This window comes from Centruroides sculpturatus, unplaced genomic scaffold, assembly GCF_000671375.1.
Source record: "Centruroides sculpturatus isolate CEXI.00-Female unplaced genomic scaffold, Cexi_2.0 scaffold526, whole genome shotgun sequence".
NCBI lineage: Eukaryota > Metazoa > Arthropoda > Arachnida > Scorpiones > Buthidae > Centruroides > Centruroides sculpturatus.
In genome coordinates, this window is record NW_019384897.1 from 337640 (window position 1) to 360908 (window position 23269).

Genomic DNA, 23269 nt, shown 5'->3' on the forward strand with positions numbered 1-23269 from the left:
TCTATAATAAAGAATAATGGTTCTAGCCCACAAGTTTAATTTGGATCGAATTAGTTAACCCAATGAATAGGGTTTTAATAAATTGGAGGGCTTATCACATCAGGGCTGACTGGAATAAATAGACTAGACTAGATTTTACAAAAAATAGCCTTTAATAACCACAATCGAATTATAGTAAGAATGCATTTCGGGTACAAAGACCTCTCATCAGCTTACATACACATACCCCTAGTATACATTAATACAATTATAACACAAGTAGTTCAGTCCAAATATATAATTTATAACACAGTTATGAACATACTTGGAAAACTTGCTTTAAATATTCATCTCAATATAGGTAAAATAATAATAATGAAATTACAGTATACAGTAATTAGTAATATAAACTTGTCTTGTTTAATTTTTATTTTTAAATACAAATGTTTCCTTTAGATATACAAAATTGTACATATCTATTATTATGCGTCTTTACTGTAATTTTAAATTCACTTACATTATTTACTTGTAATAACACAGTAGATGAGACTAATGTTTTAGGTAACTAGCTATAAATGTTTACAATATTCATAAAAACAAAATTTAATGTTTATAAAATTTTAATATGAACTAGACATCAAATTGAATCTGATGTGAAATTAATTTTTATATAAAAGTATTTTTGAGAATATGAATTCAATATTTTGATTGTTTCATTTAAAATAAAATATTTTATAAAATTTAATTTTAATTTCGAATGCATTATTAAAAATTCAGTTTATTAAGTAAAATATATCTACTCAATAAAAAACTTGAATTTCCAGTAAAAACTAATTTTAATAAAATGTAAAGTATGACAAAGGTTTTCAATCATTGCACCAATACACTCTGCTTTGATTACTTCTGTGGTCCTTGATTGGGATATTTGTATTGGTGTGATGGTGTGCTCATTGATGTCTAGGATTAAGGAGAATGTTTACACTTAGAAAAGGGATATCGTCCACAGCTTTAGCTGTATATGTTGGAGGAATCAATAAACTGGGAGAAGGCAAAAATCATAAGACCTTTAACAAGAAAATATAACGTTAAATACAGTAATACCCCGACTTACGCGAATCCGAAGTTACACGATTTTCAAATCTCGTCGATTCATCTTTTGTTTGAGTGCCACGCAACTCTTGATTACTCACTCTCCCCATACTATTGTTCAGCTTACATGTTCGGACGTGTCGCGCGGAATCGACACATAGCTACAATTTATTTTCTGTTATTTATTTCTGTGTTTGTTATATCTACGGAGACTTGAGAGACATCTATGTGGTGATTGCTTGTAACCGTAAACGAATCAAAAGCCAAAATAAGATTAACGAGAACATTTATTAGCTTACATACATCCAACTTGGATTTTACATAAATTGTGAAATTATACCCCGACTTACGCGAATTCGACTTACGCGGTTATCGCTCAGTCCCACCTATCGCGTAAGTTCAGGGTATTACTGTACTGTATATGAAGCAGTAGAAATTTACAAATTAAAAAAACAGGGAAGATCAAAAATTAAAGATAAGAATATTGTTTCAAGGGCTTCTAGATATTTATATGAATACCCTAGATGTTTATATCTCTACCTGCATTACTATAATCAATTAATAAACTCCAAATACCTTTAAAATGAAGTCTATTTTAAAAACTTCTCGAACGTTTTCGGTTAGATTAACAGACCTTCTTCAAGATCAAACTAATAGAATTTAAATTTGTCAAATGGAAATTTCAAAACGTTATAATCTTCTCATATTCAATTGCGCATGTTCATTTTTATAATTGTAACGCCGCCACTTTCCATGCTGATGCTATTTTGTTTGATTCTCGTTTTGGAATTTCCGTTTGGCAAATTTAAATTCTATTAGTTCGATCCTGAAGGAGGTCTGTTAATCTGACCGAAAACGTTTGAGAAGTTTTTAAAATAGACTGCATTTTAAAGGTATTTGGAGTTTATTAATACCCTAGATATTTTAATTGCATGTAAAATCTCTTGTTGTTTATACTTAAAAGTTATAAGTGTAATTTATTAATCTTAATGTAAATGTTACAATCAATCATTGTTATAAATGGTTTGAATTTCTATATGATATGGTTGTTTTATGTTCCATTGCATTTGAAAAGATGGTTGTAATTAGCTTTATAGCCTGATGATGGTCTTTTAAAATAGCCAAAAACATTGTCTTAGTTATTAAATTGCATTTTTACTGATTTAATAAAGATGACTATAGTCTGTGCTATTGTTTAAGTAATTAATCAGTTGTTTATGAATGTATTGATATTATAACTTTCTAATTTTTTATTCATTGTCATTTATGATATATATACTCTTGCTAATCTGAACTAATTGAGGTTTGTATTATCAGCTAATATATAAAGAAGGTCAAAAAAGATAAAAAAACATACATCATACATAAAATTTTTTACACTTATATTTGATACATAATACAAACCAGGATGATTAATTAAAAAACAAACCTGATTTGCCTGATCAGGAACAGCATCTATATATTTATAAATATGTAGATGCAATGATTTATATTTATATCAATTTTTATTAGATCTTAGATTGTCTTTATATTTAAATCAATAATTTACATTAAAAAAATCACATCTGAAATTTGATGTGAAAGATGCAAGTGAAGCTAATCAGATTAATTATATTTACCTAATTAATTAATATTGCATTTCATCTTAAGGTTTTTTTATTTGAGAAAATTCTATAAATAATTTTTAACACTTTCCAGAATAATTGTTCTCAATTGTTTTTGATATTACCTAATAAATATTAAATAAAATAATAAAATTCCAAATATAAAGGTTTTTCCAGATTAAATTATTTACATTTTTTTTAAATGTCTTCATGACTAAAAGTTCTTGTAACTTTACATATTTTTGGGAGCTCCATTTCTCAGCTGTATAATTAAAACAATGAGTAAAACAAGAAACTAATAAAATTGAAAAAACATTTTTTCAACAATTTCCAAATGGAGTTACAGTTTGATGTGCCATGACTGCAGCAAGATCTGGACATTTGGAAATTGTCAACATTACAGTGAATGCAGAGGTTTACTTGGAAATTCAAACAATTTTGTGCTAAAAAAAACTTAGGAACACTTTGGTGACTTTATCAAGATGACAATGCATCTACTTACCATGCTAAAACAGTATGCCAATGGTTTCAAAACAAAAATATTTCACCTTTAGATTGGCCACCAAACAGCCAGATTTAAATCCAATAGAGAATTTGCAGAATGGTTTGAAGAAACTGGTTTGAAAAAAGAAACTGGATTCATTGTCTGAATTGAAGAGTGCTATTCGAACCAGCTAGGCAGAAATACCTGCAGTCTTATGTGAAAAGTTGCTTCAATACCGAGATGTATTAAAGCAGTAATAAATGCCAAAGGCAGTCCTATGCAATATTGATTTACTTTATTCTATACATATGTCTCTGTAATTACTACATTCCATATTTTTGTCTAATGTTGGTAAAGTGTTGAACATGCTGTTTCTTAAAATTTTTATATAATTGCTTTCATCCCTTCTCTGTTTTAATGTGCACAAGACTGCAAATAAATTTTGTTAAAAAGAATTAATAATTTAATGTCTGTTTTTTGAAACTAAACTCTATTGAATGACATACCATAAAGTGAACAATAATCCATACTTTTGACAAGGGGTTGTAGTCTCGTCATTGATTGGTCGGACCATCAACTTTCTTGAACACAGGAAGTATATGGAATTGACCATCTGTGTCTCTCTAATCTATGACTGACTTTTGCTGAGTAGCTTGTTCAGCAACCAAGTTATTGTACAGTAACCAGGGCATATAAGACATTCAAGGCATATAAGACATAAAAGCAAGGCATTCAAACATGAGGTTTGATTGTATATAAACAGTGGCACCTGCAGACTATACAGAAGGAGTACACAAGCTATAAAAAAAAGCATCATACATTTTATAAGAAGCTTCAAACTGTGATTCAATGTCAGATCAGCACTCCCACAAAATGGCATCTGTTGCAATCATGCTAACTTGCCCATGAAAACAAGAAATATTACTTGTTTTAAAGGCCAGGTTTTGGTCAACATACAAGGAAGTTGCATGGGACAATGGATAAATATCATTCATTAGTTTCTTTTACAGACAATCAACAAGCAACTTGATGGGCAAGATGGTGAGCGTCTCCTGTGCTGCCTTGCCAAAAGCCGTAACCAGTGAACGCAAGTCATCAAGAAATTTCACTGTGTCAACAACAAATGTGGCAAGCTGATCATCAACAGACAAGCCGTGATGGAGGGATAGCGGGGATACTTTGAGATTTCCACTGAGGAGTTCCCTCACCCACCTATCATGGAACCCCCTGCCACGGCTGGACCTGTGCAGCCAATTGCCAAGGAAGAGGTCGAAAGTGTGCTAAAGAGGATGAAGCCTGGCAGGGCATGCGGACAGATGACATTGCTGTAGATCTTTGAAGGGCGAAAGGTTCAAAGCCATTGACTTGGCTTGCTGCTTTCTTCAACCTGATCATCAGAGAGAAGAGGATGCCCACTGACTGGCAACAGATTATTACCGTGCCTGTCTGGAAACAGAAAAGCAGTCCAGCCGAGTGCTCAAACTACCGCCCGATCAGACTTCTTTCGCACACTATGAAGTTGTTTGAGCATATCTTAGACTGCCGGATTCGTAACCTTGTCAAGCTCACTGTAAACCAGGCTGGCTTTGTCAAGGGATGTGACACAATTGATGCTGTCCTCGCTGCTCGACTCCTCATTGAGAGGCATTATGAGAAGAGGATCCCGCTGCACATCGTCTTTCTTGATCTTGAGAAGGCATTCGATCATGTGCCACATGAGCTTATCTGGGCTACTCTTTGCCAACATCACATTCCTGAGGAACTCATTAGTTGGGTGCAGTTGCTCTACTGCAATCCAAGAGCTGTGTCTGTGTCTGTGGCGTCGCTGGGACCTTGAAACCATTCACATCTCCATTGGTGTTCACCAGGGCTCCACTCTCTCCCTGTTTCTCTTCATCGTTGTCATGGATGCCATCACACAAGACATCCAGTGACATGTACTGTATATGTTACTGTATGCTGACGATGTGCTCCTCGCCTCTACTGACAGGATTGACCTGTAGCAGCTCATCCAGATGTGGTGTAATCACCTTGCACAACACGGTCTCTGACTTAACCTGAGGAAGACGGAGTACTTGACAACAGACTCAACTGAGCAAGGCACAATTGTTGTTGATGGTGTAGGCCATCCATGGGCTGAGCATTTTAAATATCTTGGGTCTGTGATCTCTGCCGACGGTGACTTGTGCCATGAGGCGGTCGCATGCGTCAGTGCCGTATGGCTGAAATGGCAGTCAATTACAAGTGTGCTGTGTGACTGATGCATCAAGGACCAACTCAAGTCAAAGTTTTATCGAACTGTCATCCGGCCTATCATACTGTATGGCGCCGGGTACAGGCCAACTATGAAGACTGCTGACTTGTTACTATGGAGACCAGGATGCTGCGTTGGATGAGTGGCATTACCAGACTCAAGTGAGTATCTAACATTGACATCAGAGCTTGGTATGGCGTTGCTGAGATCAGTGAGAAAGCATGTGAGTGTTGCCTGCGCCTTTATGGCCACGTGCTCTGTGCTGACACTGATTCCATCATCCACATGGGCCTACATTTGGATGATGGAATCTACAGAAGATACCTGGGTCTTGCCCGAGGGGCTGCCCAAGGCAGCATTGTCTGGACATTCTATACCATGACCCGTGGGCCTGTAGTCAGACCAGGCCCATAATTGGGCCAAATGGTAATTCAAAATAAAATCCAGGTGTGCCGACTCCGCTGCCAAGTGGGACTAAGGTCAAAGAGAAGAAGTTTTTTTTTATATTTGCAAAATAGGCTAGAAGTTTAATTTTCTGTTGTTTATCAATAATGGAATATGGAGTTTCCTTGCGGTTTAGAAAAAGGGCAACACAGATGAAAAGGGGAAGGCACATACCTTAATGTAGGTGTCCCTGTATATAAATCATATTTCTTTTTTAAATGCAATTTCTAATTGAATTGGACAACAGAAGAATATCTTAAATCTACAAAGTATCTTTTTTTCAACATAACTGAATAAATTTTTTTTTTCTCAATGTGAAAGAATATAAGTGCATTATTTTTTATGGCATAACAAAACTGGTTCTTGTGAATACAGTGGTACCTCAGGATACGAACGCCCCAGAATACGAAATTTTCAGGATATGACATGAAATTCAAACATATTTTTGTTTCACGATACGAACTAAAACTCACCATACGACGTTACATTAGTTCGCAGCGTCACTTTTTATTCATTTCTGATCATTGGTCTCAGTCCGCGTGTTTGCTTCGTCGTGGAAGGATCTCGCTCGATAAAGGAAATCTTGAGGTATTATCAGAAAGTGACTGATTTTATTGAAAAGAAACATTCCAAAAAGGTTCACACTGGCCGTATTGCTGGACGGAGTAATGACATTTGCCTAAGTCATTTTAGAAACATTTTAAAAAGTAGGCAAAGCCAAACCTCTTTGGATAGATATTTTACCAAGCGACCTCTATCCAGTGAAAGTGCTGGTGGAAGTGAAGGAAAGAAAACAAAAAGCAGTGAATAAAAATTAAAAAAGAAAAAATAATAATAAAAAAATTAGTGTTGTTTTATAAGTTATTTTTAAGTTATTGTTACATTATGTTATGTAAGTTAAGTTTTTAGTATCATTTCCCTTCTCCCTCTTCCGCCACCAGTTTACACCTTCACTGTCGTCTGTCTCAAAGGTAAAGTGCAAATAAAACAACATTTTTTTAATCAATTATTATTCTATTATGGTTATTTATACATTTACAACTACAAAATGCATTTTTCAGTGTTTTCCTTACTATACTTATTATTTTTTTTTAATGCACTACTTGGCTTTAATTTGAGTGTGTTTTGGTGTTGGAACAAATTATTTGGTTTTACATGTAATCGTATGGGGAAAAATGATTCACCTTACGACATTTTCATGATATGATCTCAGTTTCGGAACGAATTAATTTTGTATCCTGAGGTACCACTGTATTTGTTTCTTCTTTTTTTTTTAATTAGTTAATTATTTATAATTGATTGAAAGGAAATATGTAATTTAATATTTTACTTTTTATTTGCAGTGATAGTAACAGTTGACAATCAGCCTGTTTGCTTACAGTTATGTGACACTGCTGGACAGGTAAGAAATTGATGAATTTAAAAATATTAGTAAATTTATAGGGGGGATAAATAACAGAAGTAAGAATTATGAAGTTAATATACAACTACCCTTTTGTTTATACTCTTTTTGACATAGGCCAATTTGAATATCTGCTGCATTAAAAATTTACTAGTAATTTTACGAGTACTTTACTTTATTGTTTCAAATTTCTGGAAAATTCTATTCAGTTGTCTTGTTAATATTGTTAGGCATGTATTTGTGGAAAATCACATTTTGGAATAGCTTCATTCTGTTTAATTTTTAATTCATACTATTTCTGTTCTGCAGAAAAGATATAAGCTAAGAGTATCTTTTATGTTGCCATCATTGATTTAGCTAGCCCCACAGTGGAGATGACTGACTATATGATGAAGGATGAGGTTTAACATATTCAGGTGAAACTATAAAAATATTTGAGGCTCTGATCTATACTTGAATCTAACTCTTCTGAAGCTAACACTTTTATTGCATACACAGTATTATACTAGCATTCAGCTGTCTGTAGTACTGTACATTGCTATGTATTGTGACTTGATTTGTAAAGTTGAATACTGCATATTTTAAATGCTACACTATGGCAAGTAATTATGTAATTGATATGGTGCTCTAAAACTTCATGCCATAAAAATGTGTTTTAAAACAAAAAATAGAAACATTATCTAGTGGAAGTAGAAGTGTATAAAAGTAGGTTTGTAACAAATATATGATATTAACACTTTATTTTCCTTTATTAACACTTTATGTTAATTTATTTTTGTTTATTTTGTTTGTTAGCACAAAAAGCAATATGTAGACAAAATGTGTTTTTTTCTTTTAATTTATCTGATGAGTGAATCAGCTTGAAATCATATTTATTATAAAGGTAGATTTGCTCCATTAAGGCATTTTTATTTTCCCGAGAGTAAAAGTACAGTAATACCCCAAACTTATGCGATAGGTGGGACCGAACGATAATCACGTAAGTCGAATTCGCATAAGTCGGGGTATAATTTTGCAATTTGTGTAAAATCCAAGTTGGATGTATGTAACCTAATAAACGTTCTCGTTAATCTTATCTCGTCTTTTGATTCATTCACGGTTACAAGAAATCATCACATAGTCTCTCAAGTCTCCGTAGATATAATAAACACAGAAATAAATAACACAAAATAAATTGTAGCTATGTGTCGATTCTGCGCGACACGTCTGAACTTGTAAGCCGAAGAATAGTGTGGGGGAGTGAGTAATCAAGAGTTGCGTGGCACTCAAACAAAAGACAAATCGACAAGATTTGAAAATCGCGTAACTCCAGGTTTGCGTAAGTCGAAGTATTACTATATAGCAATCAGTCAAAAAATAACCCCCAAGATTTTTACAGTTTTGGGTTCAGGATACCTTGAAACATCAAGAAATGCAAAAAATTTGGGGGTTTTTCCTGTATGTAATAACTTCTGTGCTTTTTGTCAAAAATTTCTGAAATTTTGCAGGGAGGTTTGTTTATTAGGGGAACTGATGCCATGACATTGGAAATGACTGGCTAATCACTCTGTGCAAAAAAGTGTTGTTGCGGTTAAGACTTCCACATTTAACTGGTGTATGGGGTATAAAATATACTTCAAAATTCAGCCACTAAGATGAAATTTGACATTGCTGCCCCTTAATGTGCATATTACGTACAACTCTCATGGTGCTCACTTTCTATTTATACAAGATGTTTGTATATATAGAAAGTGAACACCATGACTATTTTCCTGTTGAAGAATCATGAATTTTTTTTTTTTCTTTTGAGATTGAATTGAAACAACATACTTAAGACAGTATGTATATCAAATTTGGTTGAGATTTACTCAATACTTCTTTGTACAAAAAGCTCTAAACATCTCTTTAATTATGATCACCCTATATTACACTTTTATCTTGTTGAAGCTAGAATTTTTTAAGTATTCTTGTACCAAACAATTCATATAAAATGGAAAATTTAGAAACAAGTATTTTAGCAAGTTAGTTTATTAAAACTGAAATAATTTTAAGTTACAATTTATTTGACAAATTTATGGTATAAACATACACATGCAAGTAATTGTTATGAAATACATTTACAGTTGCAATAAATTTTTTCAATATTCTCCATTATTAAATATATAGGAAAAAGAACTAATTGTTTAAGGGAAGGAGGGAGGGAAGTAATCATGTTATAAGGTGTTCAATTATTGGATTGCTTACAAAGCTTCAATGCAAAATGCTAAAGTAAAACATTTAACTGATTAAGAGAGAGGAACAAAGAAATATATACTAATACATACAGATATCATTTATGAGTAGCACTGACTGTAGTAATGCAAAAAGCATTCAATATGCAATAATAATATGCAAAACAAAAAAATATGCAGACAGAATTACTAAGAATTCTAGTAGTAGACAGAGTCAAGGGATCTGGCATCATAGAATAACTAGATTTAGCAAGAATATCATGTTATTGAACACAGCTCTGAATGTTTGATTGAAGCACTTGTGTTTCAGTATTAAATTTGGCAGAATTTTGAATATTAACAGCTTACAAAATTTTTCATTTTATGTATTGATTTTAAATGGAAACAAGTTTTTACGTGAAGGATTTTTAAATTTTTGTCACTATCTATTAGTATGAGAAAAAGTATTATAAATTAAAAACATATTTGTGCAAATTCTTAATTTGATACTAATTTCATGTTTTCAATATCAGTTTGGCATCATTAAATATTTCAGTAGACAATATGACTGTTAGATGATTTGGTCTTTTAAATAAAAGTTAAATTGTCTCGTCCACTTCTGAAAGTTCAAGGATTCTATTGTTTAGGAAGAAACATTTAATTGCTATTTATGTAAGTAATAACATTATCAGTAGTAATTTTCAAACTAATTCAACCACAAAGATTCAAAATGATTGTAATTGCTATGTACTTCCTGCATTCTTTTTCTGCTTTAAATTACATGGTTACAATGGAGTAAATTTTTATTTTTAAGACTAAATACTTAAATATACAAATTTAGATAGGGTAGAAATGATTTTTATGATCAAGGATCTAATAAAAATTTATATGTAAATTGTTTATATATATTTAAAACATGCAATTGAATTTAGAGAATTAATTTTTACTTTGTTTTTTTAATATAGTAAAAAAAAGTTGTTTAATTTTTTTTACATGGCTTTATTTTTCTTTGGTAAATTAGAAATTATTTAATCATTTAAAAATGTTTTAGGATTAAACTTTCCACTAAGAGAAGTTTTTCTATACAAAACACAAATATTGTAAACTCCACTTAATAACTGAATATATGTTAAATATTTATGGGAAAACATTAAAAATATTTATTGATATGTTTAATTTTATCTGATGTTATTTTATATTTAAAATTTGTTAATAAATTAAAGAAAGATTGTGCAAACTAAAAAAAAAAAAGACTTTTGAGACAAAAGAATAATCTCAAAACACTGGCAAAATCTTATGGAATTTTTATCATCATTATTGCAAGTTGAATGTAAAATTCTTATGAATTTTCAAAATGATATAAGTTTTTACTGTCACCCATTTGTAAGTATTAAGAAATTGTCAGATAAACTTTTATTTACACTTGCAAGGAAATTCTGTTGGATCCAAATTCTATAATTATGTAAATTTTATATCAAAATATAAAATTTGACTTTTTTTTTTTTTTCAGTAACTAATCATACAAGGAACTGTTATTGATATAGGCTTTATAAAATTTGATTTATTTAATCAAATTCTGTATATGAATTTCTCGGTATTTTGTTTAATCTAAATTAAGATTGTTGAATTGAAGATGGTTGTGAAGAAGCTGAAAGTTTTTATTAAATGACATCTATTATTTATATTATGGAAATTAAAAAAAAGAAATAAAATGAAAAATACTTGTAGTTATTTAAAAGTAAAGACAATTGAGATTAAAATCTAGATTTTAGTTATAATAATTGTCTTAACTGATCCAGTCTTTTATTATGATAATTAACTACTAACCAATTTTGATATCATGTAAATCTGATTATGTGAACTAGTCACTAAAATTGAAAGTTGAGAAGCTGCTGAGAGCTAACAAAATAAACTTCCAAAACTTACAGATAATAGAAATAATTAAGCAAATAACTTAAGCAACTACTATAATTTGCTACGATTTACCTGTTTTAAAGTCAGCCTGCAACTGTTGTCAAATTGTATGTTCTGGCAATTTTTGTAGATTATACACAGGAAATTATGGTAAATATAAACAAACTTGCTTATGCTGAAAATATTTCAATTAATACAAAAATTAGTGAAAATGGCCAAGGACTATAAATATATATATAATAATATAATATAATACAGGTAACCCCGTATAACATGGGAGTTACATTCCAGAAAATTGCCGTGTTATGCGAATCCGTGTTATACGAAACAAAGAACTAGTGCGAAAAGGGAGTTTAGGTTCCAAAAATTAAAAAAACATGTTGTTAAATCCTTATTTAAATTGGATTTATTATTCATTTTTTTTCAAAGGTAAAATACTTATTTATTATTTAAGTAAATAATTTACCAGAGGATTATTCATTTTATATGATGATCTCAGCATGAGCATCATGAACTGGTAACAGTTTGTGGGTGCATTCGTTAATAGCAGTCACTCTGTAACAGGAGTGCACTGCTGTTTGTAGGCATTTAGGAACGACGGTGAAAGAAAGATGGCGGCGCCTGCACTATCGATAGTATCGTGTGGAGGAATCTATAATTCTAAAATGAGCTTTTAGAGGCAAAAGAAGGGTCTCAATTGTAAAATTTAACCATTAAATGGATTATTTGTTGAAAGAGCATTCAAAGTAGCCATGAAAACAATTAGAATGCTCGCGCGGAGGTATAAAAGAACACACCCTTTATTACATTTTATGTTGTACAAAGGTTTTTACCCAATTACCGAACCGTGTTACAGTGAACCTGTGCTATAAAAGCACCATATTATATGGGGATGTTCCCAATTCTCGAACCGTGTTAGAGTGAATCCGTGCTATAGAAATGCTGTATTATACATGGGTTACCTGAATATAATAATCACAATTTGGAAGAAATAATAAAAGTATTTTTAATGGTAGATAAAACTTTTTATGAATTGGTGTTATTTCTGAGTTTACAGTAAGTTATCAAATTATCAATTATTTAAATGGTTATTGATAAATTGATAATGTGTTTTGAAGAAAAAAAAGTTATGTTCTAACGGTTTATAAGTATTGTTTGTTAATTTTGATAGAGGTGTTGAAAATGCAGAAAGTAACTTTCACAAATTTGACATTTATAGTTTATACATTAGAAAGCAGATGGTCATTTGGTTTTAGAATATGTAAACATAATTAGTTTTACTTGTTTATTTATAACTCATTACTATCACAATTGAGTTTTTGTTAGATATGTTTTAAAAATTGTTTTTTTTTTTTATTTTCAGGATGATTTTAATTCACTTCGTACTCTGTGCTATCCACAGACACATGTTTTTTTATTGTGTTTTAATATAGTGTGTCCTACGTCATTTTTCAACGTAACAAAAAAATGGCTTCCAGAAATACGTAGATATTGTCCTACGTCGCCAATATTGCTCATTGGTACTCAATGTGATCTGCGCAATGATGTCAAAGTATTAATAGAACTTGCCAATTATAACAAACAACCTGTCAGAGAATCCGAAGCGAAACAATTAGCTCAACAGATTGATGCAGTAACTTACATCGAATGTTCAGCTTTAACCCAAAAAAATCTTAAAGAAGTATTTGATACAGCTCTTCTAACAGCTCTGAGGTATCAGAAATCTGACACTGCCATGCAGGATAATACACCACAAAAAGTGTCATGTGATAATAAATTAATGACTACAGTAGGTCTTAATTTAGGGAAAAAAAGGGGATGGAAAAAATTTTGCTGTTTTTTCTGATTTACACAAATTTATTTTGTATATATTGCTGCTATTTGAATGGAAAAATAATTTATAGTAAATTTAGCCTTATAAATTTATACAAATTTGTCTTTGTGAAGTACTTTTTACATGTGATTTTAATTTTAATCAAGATGTGAATACTTTATTAGAATGAAACTGATCAATAGAAAAATATATGTATTTAAGTCAACAATTTGCATGAAATGTAGTATTTTTAGATTATATAAAAATATATGAAATGTTTACTTGGATTTAATTTTTATATTCTGTAAATTGTTTACAATACTACTATATAGTATAAAATAAATTCTAATTGTCTGCACTGTTGAATGAGCTGACTACAGAATGTTCCATATACTCAGATTTAAATATTAAACTAAGAAGTTGTTACTCATGTTAATAATATCTAGTCGACTATAATAGAACTCAATTATAATAGTTTACAGAAATTAAAATATAGTTAATATATTATATATATTATGCTTGATATACTACTATGGTAAGTTGAAGCCATGGTGTCTATGAAATCTATTGATGAAATTAAAAATTTATTTGTATTCTACAAAAACTTAATCCAAAGATTTGATTTGTTCCTTAACTTTGTTATAAATTTAGTTGAAATATAAAACTAAAATGTTTTTCTTAGAGCAATTTATATAGTATAATTTTTAAATTTAATCACTAAATGTTTGTTGTCAAAGGTAAGTTATTAACAGTTAAATTTGAATGTCTTACATTCAATAAGCAACTGTTCCATGTGACATTTCAGATTATTTTTGTTAATCTTAAAATAGTATGTATGGAATTTTGTGAATATGATTTCAAATAATTGTATTCTATGACAAATCTCAACATTCTGAGATCTTATTAAACTGTATTACAGTAATGTATTTATAAAAATTCTGGAATAAACTTTTGTCCCACTTTCTATTTCTAGTTTTTTATCTTTGAAGATGGAAAAAAATATTCAGAAGTTAAGTAAATATATATATATATATATATAATTTTTTTGACAAAAGTTAATAAATATGCTCTAGCCATTCAACAGGAATATTTAAAAACAATATTGAATTTATCAAAATAAATTACAGATTAAGTATGCCATATTTAGCAAAACATGTTGCTCAGTAAGAAAGCAAATATGATTCACTAAAATGACTAAACAGTCATGATTTATGTTTAATTTGATATGACTTTTGTTGTTTGAAATAAAATTTTCAAAAACATTCAGCTAAAATTTTACTATGTTAATTTAATCTTTTTTCATTTATAAGACAATTTAATTTTGTAGGAAATTAATGCTTTTGCACAATAGCTTGTATTAAACATTGTCATCTATTTTTGCAAACAAATACTTTTGTTAATTTGAAGATTGTTATAATTTATTATTGCATTTCAAGATAAAATTATGTTAATTATAATAAGCAGTAATCTCAAAATGATATGAACTTATTGTAATTATCTTATCTTATAACATATTTTTGTTGTTGACAAATTTACAGATTATTAAATACAAGTGTTATCAACCATTTTAAAAATTCAATCAGTATAAATCATTTAAATTTTTGACTGCCCACAAAATTTAACGGATTCTTTTCATTTAAAAAATTCCAAAGAAAACGTTATTCTGGGGAAAGCCTAATTAGATGCCTTTAAGAGAATTTTCTAATACAAACATAGTAAATGTAACTTTTTGTAAATCTGCAATGCTTCGTTTTTCTGGGTAAAGCAGTTCGCTGACTTGTTACCGTTTTCTTTTTCTTTCTTCGTTGTTACTTCTCATTAGAAAACGTTTTTATCATTACAGTATATTTTTAGATTCGAAATATACTGTAAGTATTTAGCAGCAGTTTTCAGACTTTTCCTCATCAATCAGGAAGTTTAAGCGAAAACTGATATTAATATAAACAAACAAATCTTCGCGTACTACGAGTATTTTTTTAAAGAATTTTTGACACTTATTGTTTATTTTTTTGACAAAAATTTTTTTTTATTTACATAGATTTGTTTTTACAAAATTCAGAAAACTACTCAAACTTACACTGAAGTTCCATACATTATTTCAATGGATGAATGCTCAAAATTTGAAGTTCTAAATACATTATATATTAATATATGCAGATTTGTTCAGAAGATAAGACTCGATACATTTTTGTTAGAAGATTAATTGTTTTGATTTTTTTGTTTCTTGTTTTATTTTCAATACTGAAAATAAGTAACAAAATAACTTGTATTCATATTTTCCTTGATTTAAAAATAGTATAACAGTATTTTATATTTATAAACAACGAAAACATTGAATTAATGATGCTGTTTTGCGTCATAAAATGAGTTTGTTTCCTTTCTTTGGCGCTGGAAATGGGTCAATGACTTCGTGATGCTTGTGTGAACAAAGTATAAAATTTATAAATTCGTGTATATTTCGATATTAATGCTCAAAGTGAGTTAATAATAAATCGAAATATCATTATTTAAATTTATAATTAAACATGTTATAAGGTAATTGAAATTTATATAGGCCTACTAGTATCGAAATTGTTCAATTCATATATTTATGGCTTTAAGTTTTTTAAAAACGTATTATAATCACTTGGGAGAATGAAATTGAGCTTTCTACATTTGCCCTGAAGTGTCATGTCATCTGTACCAAATACTCTACCTACCCTCTGGAGGACCCGGGTTAAAATCCGGACGGGTCGAAAAATCCCAGGAATTTTTCGGGGGGGTAGTCCGTCTGGATATGTCGGATCCTGTCCTGAATCCATAATGGGCTTGCTAAAAGAGGCCCTCTTGGTGCCCACAGGGCGGAAAGAGTTTAAAAAATAACAGGCATACAGGCATTTATGCTTCTAGGGAAGACATTTAATACATTTCGTAATTTACCTCTACTAATCTTACGAAAACTTTCCGAAATTCTGATTTTTATGTTTTCAGTAGAAGGACGCATTTCATTCATTCGTCTCCATAAAGACTGACAAAGATTTCCATGTCGTGAATAATTTTAGTGGCATACTTAAAGCCCATCAACATATCAAATGCTTCTCCATTTGAATAATTCGTTTTCATGAAAATAAAGGAAACAAGTAAATACAGAAAAATGGAAAAGATCACTCCAAAAAAGATACTTCGTGCCTTTGAAAAAGTAACAATTCAATTTATTCAAAGGCTACTTGTTCAACTATCTGATACGATATGATAAAGAACGAAAACTGATTAACTTAGTTCTCAGCATAGGGAAAAAGAGATCAGATTTTTAGCAGAAACTAGCCGGAATCTTAAAAACAGTTGGGTTTAAGAAAATGTGACATATTACAAAAGGTGTTTGTTTTATCTTTTGCAATTCATATAATGGCTCAAAAACACCTTAAAATTTAAAAAACTATTTTGTTCTGTATCTCAAAAACCGTTGATTTTCGATCATCCAAGGTCACCAAAATTGCCCCCCCTGTCTGCTCTATAAACTTGGTAATTAGTCCCATTTTCATATCTCCAACGACTTTCGAGAAAAACTACTGAATGCACCAATGAATCATCCTGTATATGAAATTATGCTAAAGGATTTATTCTCAACACCTTGAGATTTCATCATACATTTCTGAAATAGAAGAAGTAAATTTGAATCCAAGTCCTGGTTGGTATATGTCTGTTTATACTTGTGTATAAGAACCTAATTTTTTTTAAATCTCAGATAATAAACATTCACTCTTTAATTACATTTATCTTTACATGAAATAATATATTTCAATTATTTATTTTGAAATTTTGTATTCGAAAGCGGAGTTTTAGATGAAAGAAATGTATTACTGTATAATATACTAGCTGCGAGTACCCGCTTCTCTGGGTTTTTATTTGTTCGTACATTTATATGCAATATAGTTTATACAGTATATATATATAAAAGACTGATATGCAATATAGTTTATACAGTATATATATATAAAAGACTGTTTCTCTTTTTCTACATAATCTTTCTCTGATTCTGTGTGTTTCCCTATAATTTTCAAGTTGCTCTTCTGTCTGATTATTTCTGTTTCGTTGATAATTTTCTCGTAGCAATGTTAGACGTACTTCTCTTTCTTCCGTGGTTTCATTTCTCTGCGCCATCTTTTGCCTTCGAGATATCATTCGAGATCGCAAAAATTTTTTCTTATGCTTTGGCATTGTTTTTTATATTTTTACTTTTCACACTTCACTATACACTTTTCACTTTCTACTTTTTTCTGTTATTCGTACACTTTTACTTATGAAAAATCAACTGAAGCATGTGCGTCACGTCTCCAAAAGCCATCCCCACTACTCACACATAACGGTGCTCGACTATTCCAAAACATTTAAGATTAAGATTAAGATTACATTACAGCCAATCTTACCCGTTTTCACAGAATGCAAGAATTAGGTCCCCCGTTTCCAGACTAATTAGAGAATTTTTACATGGATCTAAAAATATGTTCGATTTCCCGCAAAAACCGCATCTGTGCCTGTAAATCTTGCAGCTGCTTTCTCTTAATACTTCCTTTGTTAATCAACACTTCCATTGTTAATTAATAACACTTTCATTGTTAACACTTCCATTGTTGACACTTCCATTGTTACACATTTTAGAAGTCAACCATTTTCAACCCCATATCTCTCACACCCTTATAGCTATCGAGACTCAACCACCATAGTGCACGATGGGAGACTTGGGGCTACTACCACACACAAACACCATTCATGCGATGTGTAGTTTCGTGTGTGTGCCTATATTTCACTCTGGCACACACACGCCCATATATATATATATGGACGTGTGTGTGCCTATATTTCACTCTGCAGCCGAAACTACACATCACACATGAATGGTGTTTATGTGTGGTAGTAGCCCCAAGTCTCTCATCGTGCACTATGGTGGTTGCGTCTCGATAGCTATAAGGGTGTGGGAGATATGGGGTTGAAAGTGGTTGAAAGTGATATATATATAGATAACAATAAATGTTGAATTATCTAAAAATCATTAATGATTTCAGATATAAAAATAGATTTAATTGTATTTAAAATATCAAATTACTGGAAAATATTTGTGAAAAGTTATCGAAATTCATATATACTTTTTATTCTTACGATGTAAAAAAATTATTCATTAATTTAAAATTCTAATAATCAAATGTAATTGTCGGTATTCTCTTCACTATAGCTAAAACTATTTCTTTGCTTCTGCGCCGAACCTAAAAATATTTTCTGTTTAATGACGCACGGATTCTTTACAGCATAAAAATAGATGAATACGGGTACTTTATATTAAGTAACCATTTCTTTTTTTTCTATAACAGGTGGATCTGGGCAATACGAACAAAAAGAGAGAAAGCAAAAAACACTTCTAAAGAAAGTTCCCACGCTGAAAATTGAAGCAAAATTTATACCATTCGTTAGAAACACATCTTTCGTCAATTAGTCAACGATTTTACAATTATTTTTAATTCTAAATAATATAAAATTTTAATTGAATATATAATTTCTCTATCCGAAATAAATTAATTACTGTATAAAAATATTTTTGATTTCATTCTTTCCTTAGAACGTAGAACGGTCCCGATTCTGAAACACATATTCAAACGACGATTAATCTAAACTTCGGCTGCAATCTCGCTTATGTAAAAGTTTAATGTTAAACATCGTTACAATGACTTATTTTAACCAAAACTCGAACAATGTACAAAAGATTAATTATATTTACGAGACTCAGTAGAAGTTCGAACCCTGAAATCTTAATGTTTACAAGACTGACGCCATACCACTTGGCCACTGAGCCCATTGAATGTTTGCTTGCGAAAAATTGAATTTGTTTTTGTAAAAGTTCTTGTCAGTATTCATTGTAAAGTCACGATTACACTTAAATTGAAAATTCATGACAGATAATCTTTTCTTTGTAATATATATATGAAGATGTTTGTTTGTTCGCTATACATTCCTAGGCCGTTCGAACAATTGCTACGAATCTCGTAGGTTACATACACATACTCCTAACTTAGATAATGTCGTACATTCCACCCCAAAATATTTATTGAATTTTTGTAAATCAACTAATTTCTATCAACATTTAATTTGCTGATTTACACGTAGCGCCATCTATCGCAAAAAAATTTAACAAAATGATAAAGTAAATATAACTCTTACAAAAAAAAGATATAGTTTTTAAAAATGTATATAACATCCACTCAATTACTGCGACAGGTAGCATATAGGACTTGCCACTCGGATTTTTTTCATTTCTGAACGATACTTTCTTAACCCCACTATAATTTTCCGCAAAGAAATGTGTGTCCCAAAAACATTGGTGCGTTTATCTCATATTCAGTTATCAGAGCATAATTAAACACAAATACCAGAAATAAATTTAGCACTAACAGTATCTACGTTTCCTCAAGAAATAACGCTCGAAAATAGCAAGTCAAGATGAACTAAAATTTTACACTTATTGCAGATTTCCATTATTCTCCAATAGCATCTACTCAGTATGTCTAATGGCGGCCATATTACATCTGTGACTTGGGCCTTCTAGTTGAAATCAATGACAGTGAACAGATAAAGAAAATTTAAATATGAGAACTAATGGAAAGCAACGGACCAGTTAACCTCTGTACCTGACCCATCAGTGGCCAAGCGGTTCCGTTCTCTAAACACTGGTAGTTCGGTCTTCGGTTTGCGCCTCGCCAGGACGGGCTGGCCACGTGGAGTTTTCCGGGTTTTCTCCATGCCTGTAACGCCTGAAAAGGGACCAGTTACTCTTAAAAAGACCTCCCAAAAGGCATCCCCTTGGCAGATTGCCCATGTGTTGCGTTGCCGTAATTTAACAAAACAAACAAACAAACCTCAACCCCGCTCTCCCTTATATAGTATATACACGGCTAACAGGACTTAGTACATAAAATTTTTGATATTTATGAAATTTTTCTTGTTACTTGCCGAAGAAACATTTTTAAACATTAAAAGAGATTTCAGAAAATGAAATTATTTCAATTATCGTTTTTAAATGAATCATCAAAAAGAAAATTTGAAACATTTTTATTTGATTTAAAAAATCATGATTATATATATATATATATTATTTTTAAACTATATATTCATTAGCCATTAATAATCTTTAATAAATGAATTATAATTGTTAAATTTAATAAATACCTTAATTTTCATTTTTTGAATGTTTAGAGGGCGTCATCAACACTAACGTTTGGTTGAACAATTTTCAGATGTTTATGACTGTTTATAGTAGACGGTAGAGAGAAATTATTTTTTAAAGTAAGTTGACGTTGCTATAAATTAATTATATGTATTATTTTAATTTCTCTGATTTTTTAAAATAATAAATACGTTGTATTAATAGATTTAATAGCACAAATAATCTTATTAAAGTTATATCCAAATTGTGTTAAATTAATGAAGTCATATGGATGACATTAAATTATCTTTTATTTTTTAATGGCTAATTGATAATATATTCTGATAAATACAACATTCCATGACCATTTTATTGAATAGCTAAAGAGTAAACACAACAAAATGAAGTATAACTCAATAGAATGTGAACAATTACCATATATTACATATTGAATGTTATCTATTCAAATACTTATCTCTAATTGTCATCTTTTCTACATATATAAAAAACCATATCATTTCTTTTAAATGTACTTATTTTGTAATGCTGGTAGGTACACTACTAATGTTTTCCAGATACTTATTTATCGACGGTACATTTAAAAGATATAACACAAGTGTTAAAACAGCTGTAGCTTTTTAAACAAATTGACTATAATCTTGAGTGATTAAATTGTCGGTATACTGCTCTAGCGGAGCCAGGAATGAATCTACATGGGTCAAGAAAACACTACGAATTTTTCTGGGAGTGGTTGTCCTGGGTATGTTTGACTCCATCCCTCGTTACGTAGCTGCCCCATTGTGGGCCTGGCCAAATTAACTTGGCTTGATAAAAAGGTTGCATCAGTGCCCATAGGCAAAAAGAGAGAGGAAAAAAAAAAAATAGGCAAACTAATTGATTAAAAAATTGCTATGACTACTGCATTGATCATATTCATATATTTAATGCAGTTTTCTTTTATCATTGGATTTCTAAGAATTGATGATGATACTATATATTAATATTTTATACTACTTTACTTGTTTTTATTTGATATGAAATTTATACATTATGCATTTAGTATATCATTGATATTTTAAAAAAACTTTTGAGTTTGTTTTAAATTTTGATTTTGTTAAATAATAAACTTTAAAATATTTTATACATCTTATATTCTTATTTTAAATATATTACTTTTGAAATTGTAATTCTTTAGGACATTCAAATGCATGTTTAGAATATGAAATTGAAGATGGTTAACTAAGAAATTGCCAAAATTGTTAATTTAATGAAGTTTAACTATTTTTAATGTTTAACTGTTTTTGTAAAATTCACATCACATGTAAATTTTACAGTTTATCAAAATTGTAATTAGAATTTTAAATTTTACAAAAATATCAGTTAAAGGTTATCATATAAAAAATTAATAAACAAAATAGAAAAACAGATTTAAAAATCAAAGATTTTTAAATGTAAGATAAAAAGATAAGATAAGATAAAAAAACAGATTTAAAAATCAAAAATTTTTAAATCTGTTTTTCTATTTTGTTTATTACATATAGTCGTATTCTACATGAGAACTGTCTCTCAGCAGGTAAGACAAATAAAACAATTTTCTATGTAAATTTGTTTTCATTCTAAATGATCATCTGGAACCATTTGGGATATTATTATAATGTAACAAGTACACTCTCATCTCATAGTGCCATATCAGATTTTCCCGACCTCGGCCACACCCGGAGCAGATTAGTAAGTAGTTAGTAAATATGCCAAGGTGTTACTAGGGAAAGTTAGTACCCAGAGTGGTTTCCCGTTGCCTTCTCTGGGGCGCAATGTTACGCGAGGGGAACTAATGCCTTCTGGGAGGACTTGTATGGAGAACTGGCCTCCTATTTAGTCAATATTGGCAAGGAGAAAACCCGGAAAACTCCAAGCAGCCAGCCTGTCCGATCGCAACGCAAACCCACGACCGAACTCCCAGTGTTTAGGGTACGAAGACCACTTGGCCACTGGTGGGCAACAAGTACACTACTAACAATCAAATAATGCTGGATTTACATTAAGTTACACAAAACCTTTACTCCAGCAATTAATTTTTATCAATGCTGTTGTTTTTAACCTTATTTAAAGTTTTTTCTTCTGGTTAATAGAATGTGTTGAAAGTTTTATTAGCTTGAAGAAAAAACTTTAAATAAGGTTGAAAACATCAGCATTGATAAAAATTAATTGTTGAAATAAAGGTGTAGTGTAACTTATTACAACTATGAATCCAATTATTGTGAATGTGAATGCTGGATTCATTATTGGTTTTCTGTTTATAATCAGATGATAATTCAAGAGGTAATTCAAGCTTGGTTTATTGTTTGAGTACACTATTGGAGAAATATAAAAATGATTAGATTGGAGAAAAATACATACAAACCAAGGTATTCACCACTGTGAGTAGCATTTAATAGATCTCCATATTTGGAATATTAGAAGGTAGAGAAATATGGCTTACTAACTTAAGAGTCAAATTAACATAACTATTTGCCATCTGCAAAAACATCATTTTATGTATAGGCAGTCCATTAAAACTTTAAACATTCATAAAAAGTGGAAGAATTATCAGAATGAAATGTAACTTGTGTAGTAAGTATCATTAGCAATAAGAGGTTTTTGTTCATGGAAAAAACATTAGTTCCAGAAATCACTGATTGATGGTGTTGACATACAAAAGAAATGCAATAAATGACAATAACTTCCAATGCGTTTATTAGACAAGTGTTTGACATGGCCTCCACCATAGGATATGATACAATTTAGCCAAGAAACTACATCCATACCTGCAGAGTGCAGCATGTCTGGATGGATGGATGTTACCTCATAGCAAACAGCATTTTTCAGTTCCAACAATGTGGAAGGATCTGTTCAAAATATTCAGAAATTTAAATATTCCCACAATCAG

General features: G+C 30.5%; 2 protein-coding genes across 2 annotated transcripts in view; both read left to right on the forward strand.

Annotated features, from left to right (window-relative positions):
• LOC111631405 (cell division control protein 42 homolog) overlaps positions 1-14136 on the forward strand; it is a 24154-nt gene extending 10018 nt beyond the window's left edge. The window contains exons 2-3 of the mRNA XM_023375643.1: positions 7198-7256; positions 12723-14136. Of these exons, the coding sequence (XP_023231411.1) occupies positions 7198-7256; positions 12723-13205 (542 nt within the window). The 3' untranslated portion in view covers positions 13206-14136. The remainder of the gene's footprint in view (positions 1-7197; positions 7257-12722) is intronic.
• Positions 14137-20359: 6223 nt separating this feature from the next.
• The window catches only part of LOC111631413 (N-terminal kinase-like protein), a 63831-nt gene continuing 60921 nt past the window's right edge, over positions 20360-23269 (forward strand). Inside the window, exon 1 of the mRNA XM_023375648.1 lies at positions 20360-20483. The gene's annotated coding sequence lies outside the window, so the exon portion shown is untranslated. The remainder of the gene's footprint in view (positions 20484-23269) is intronic.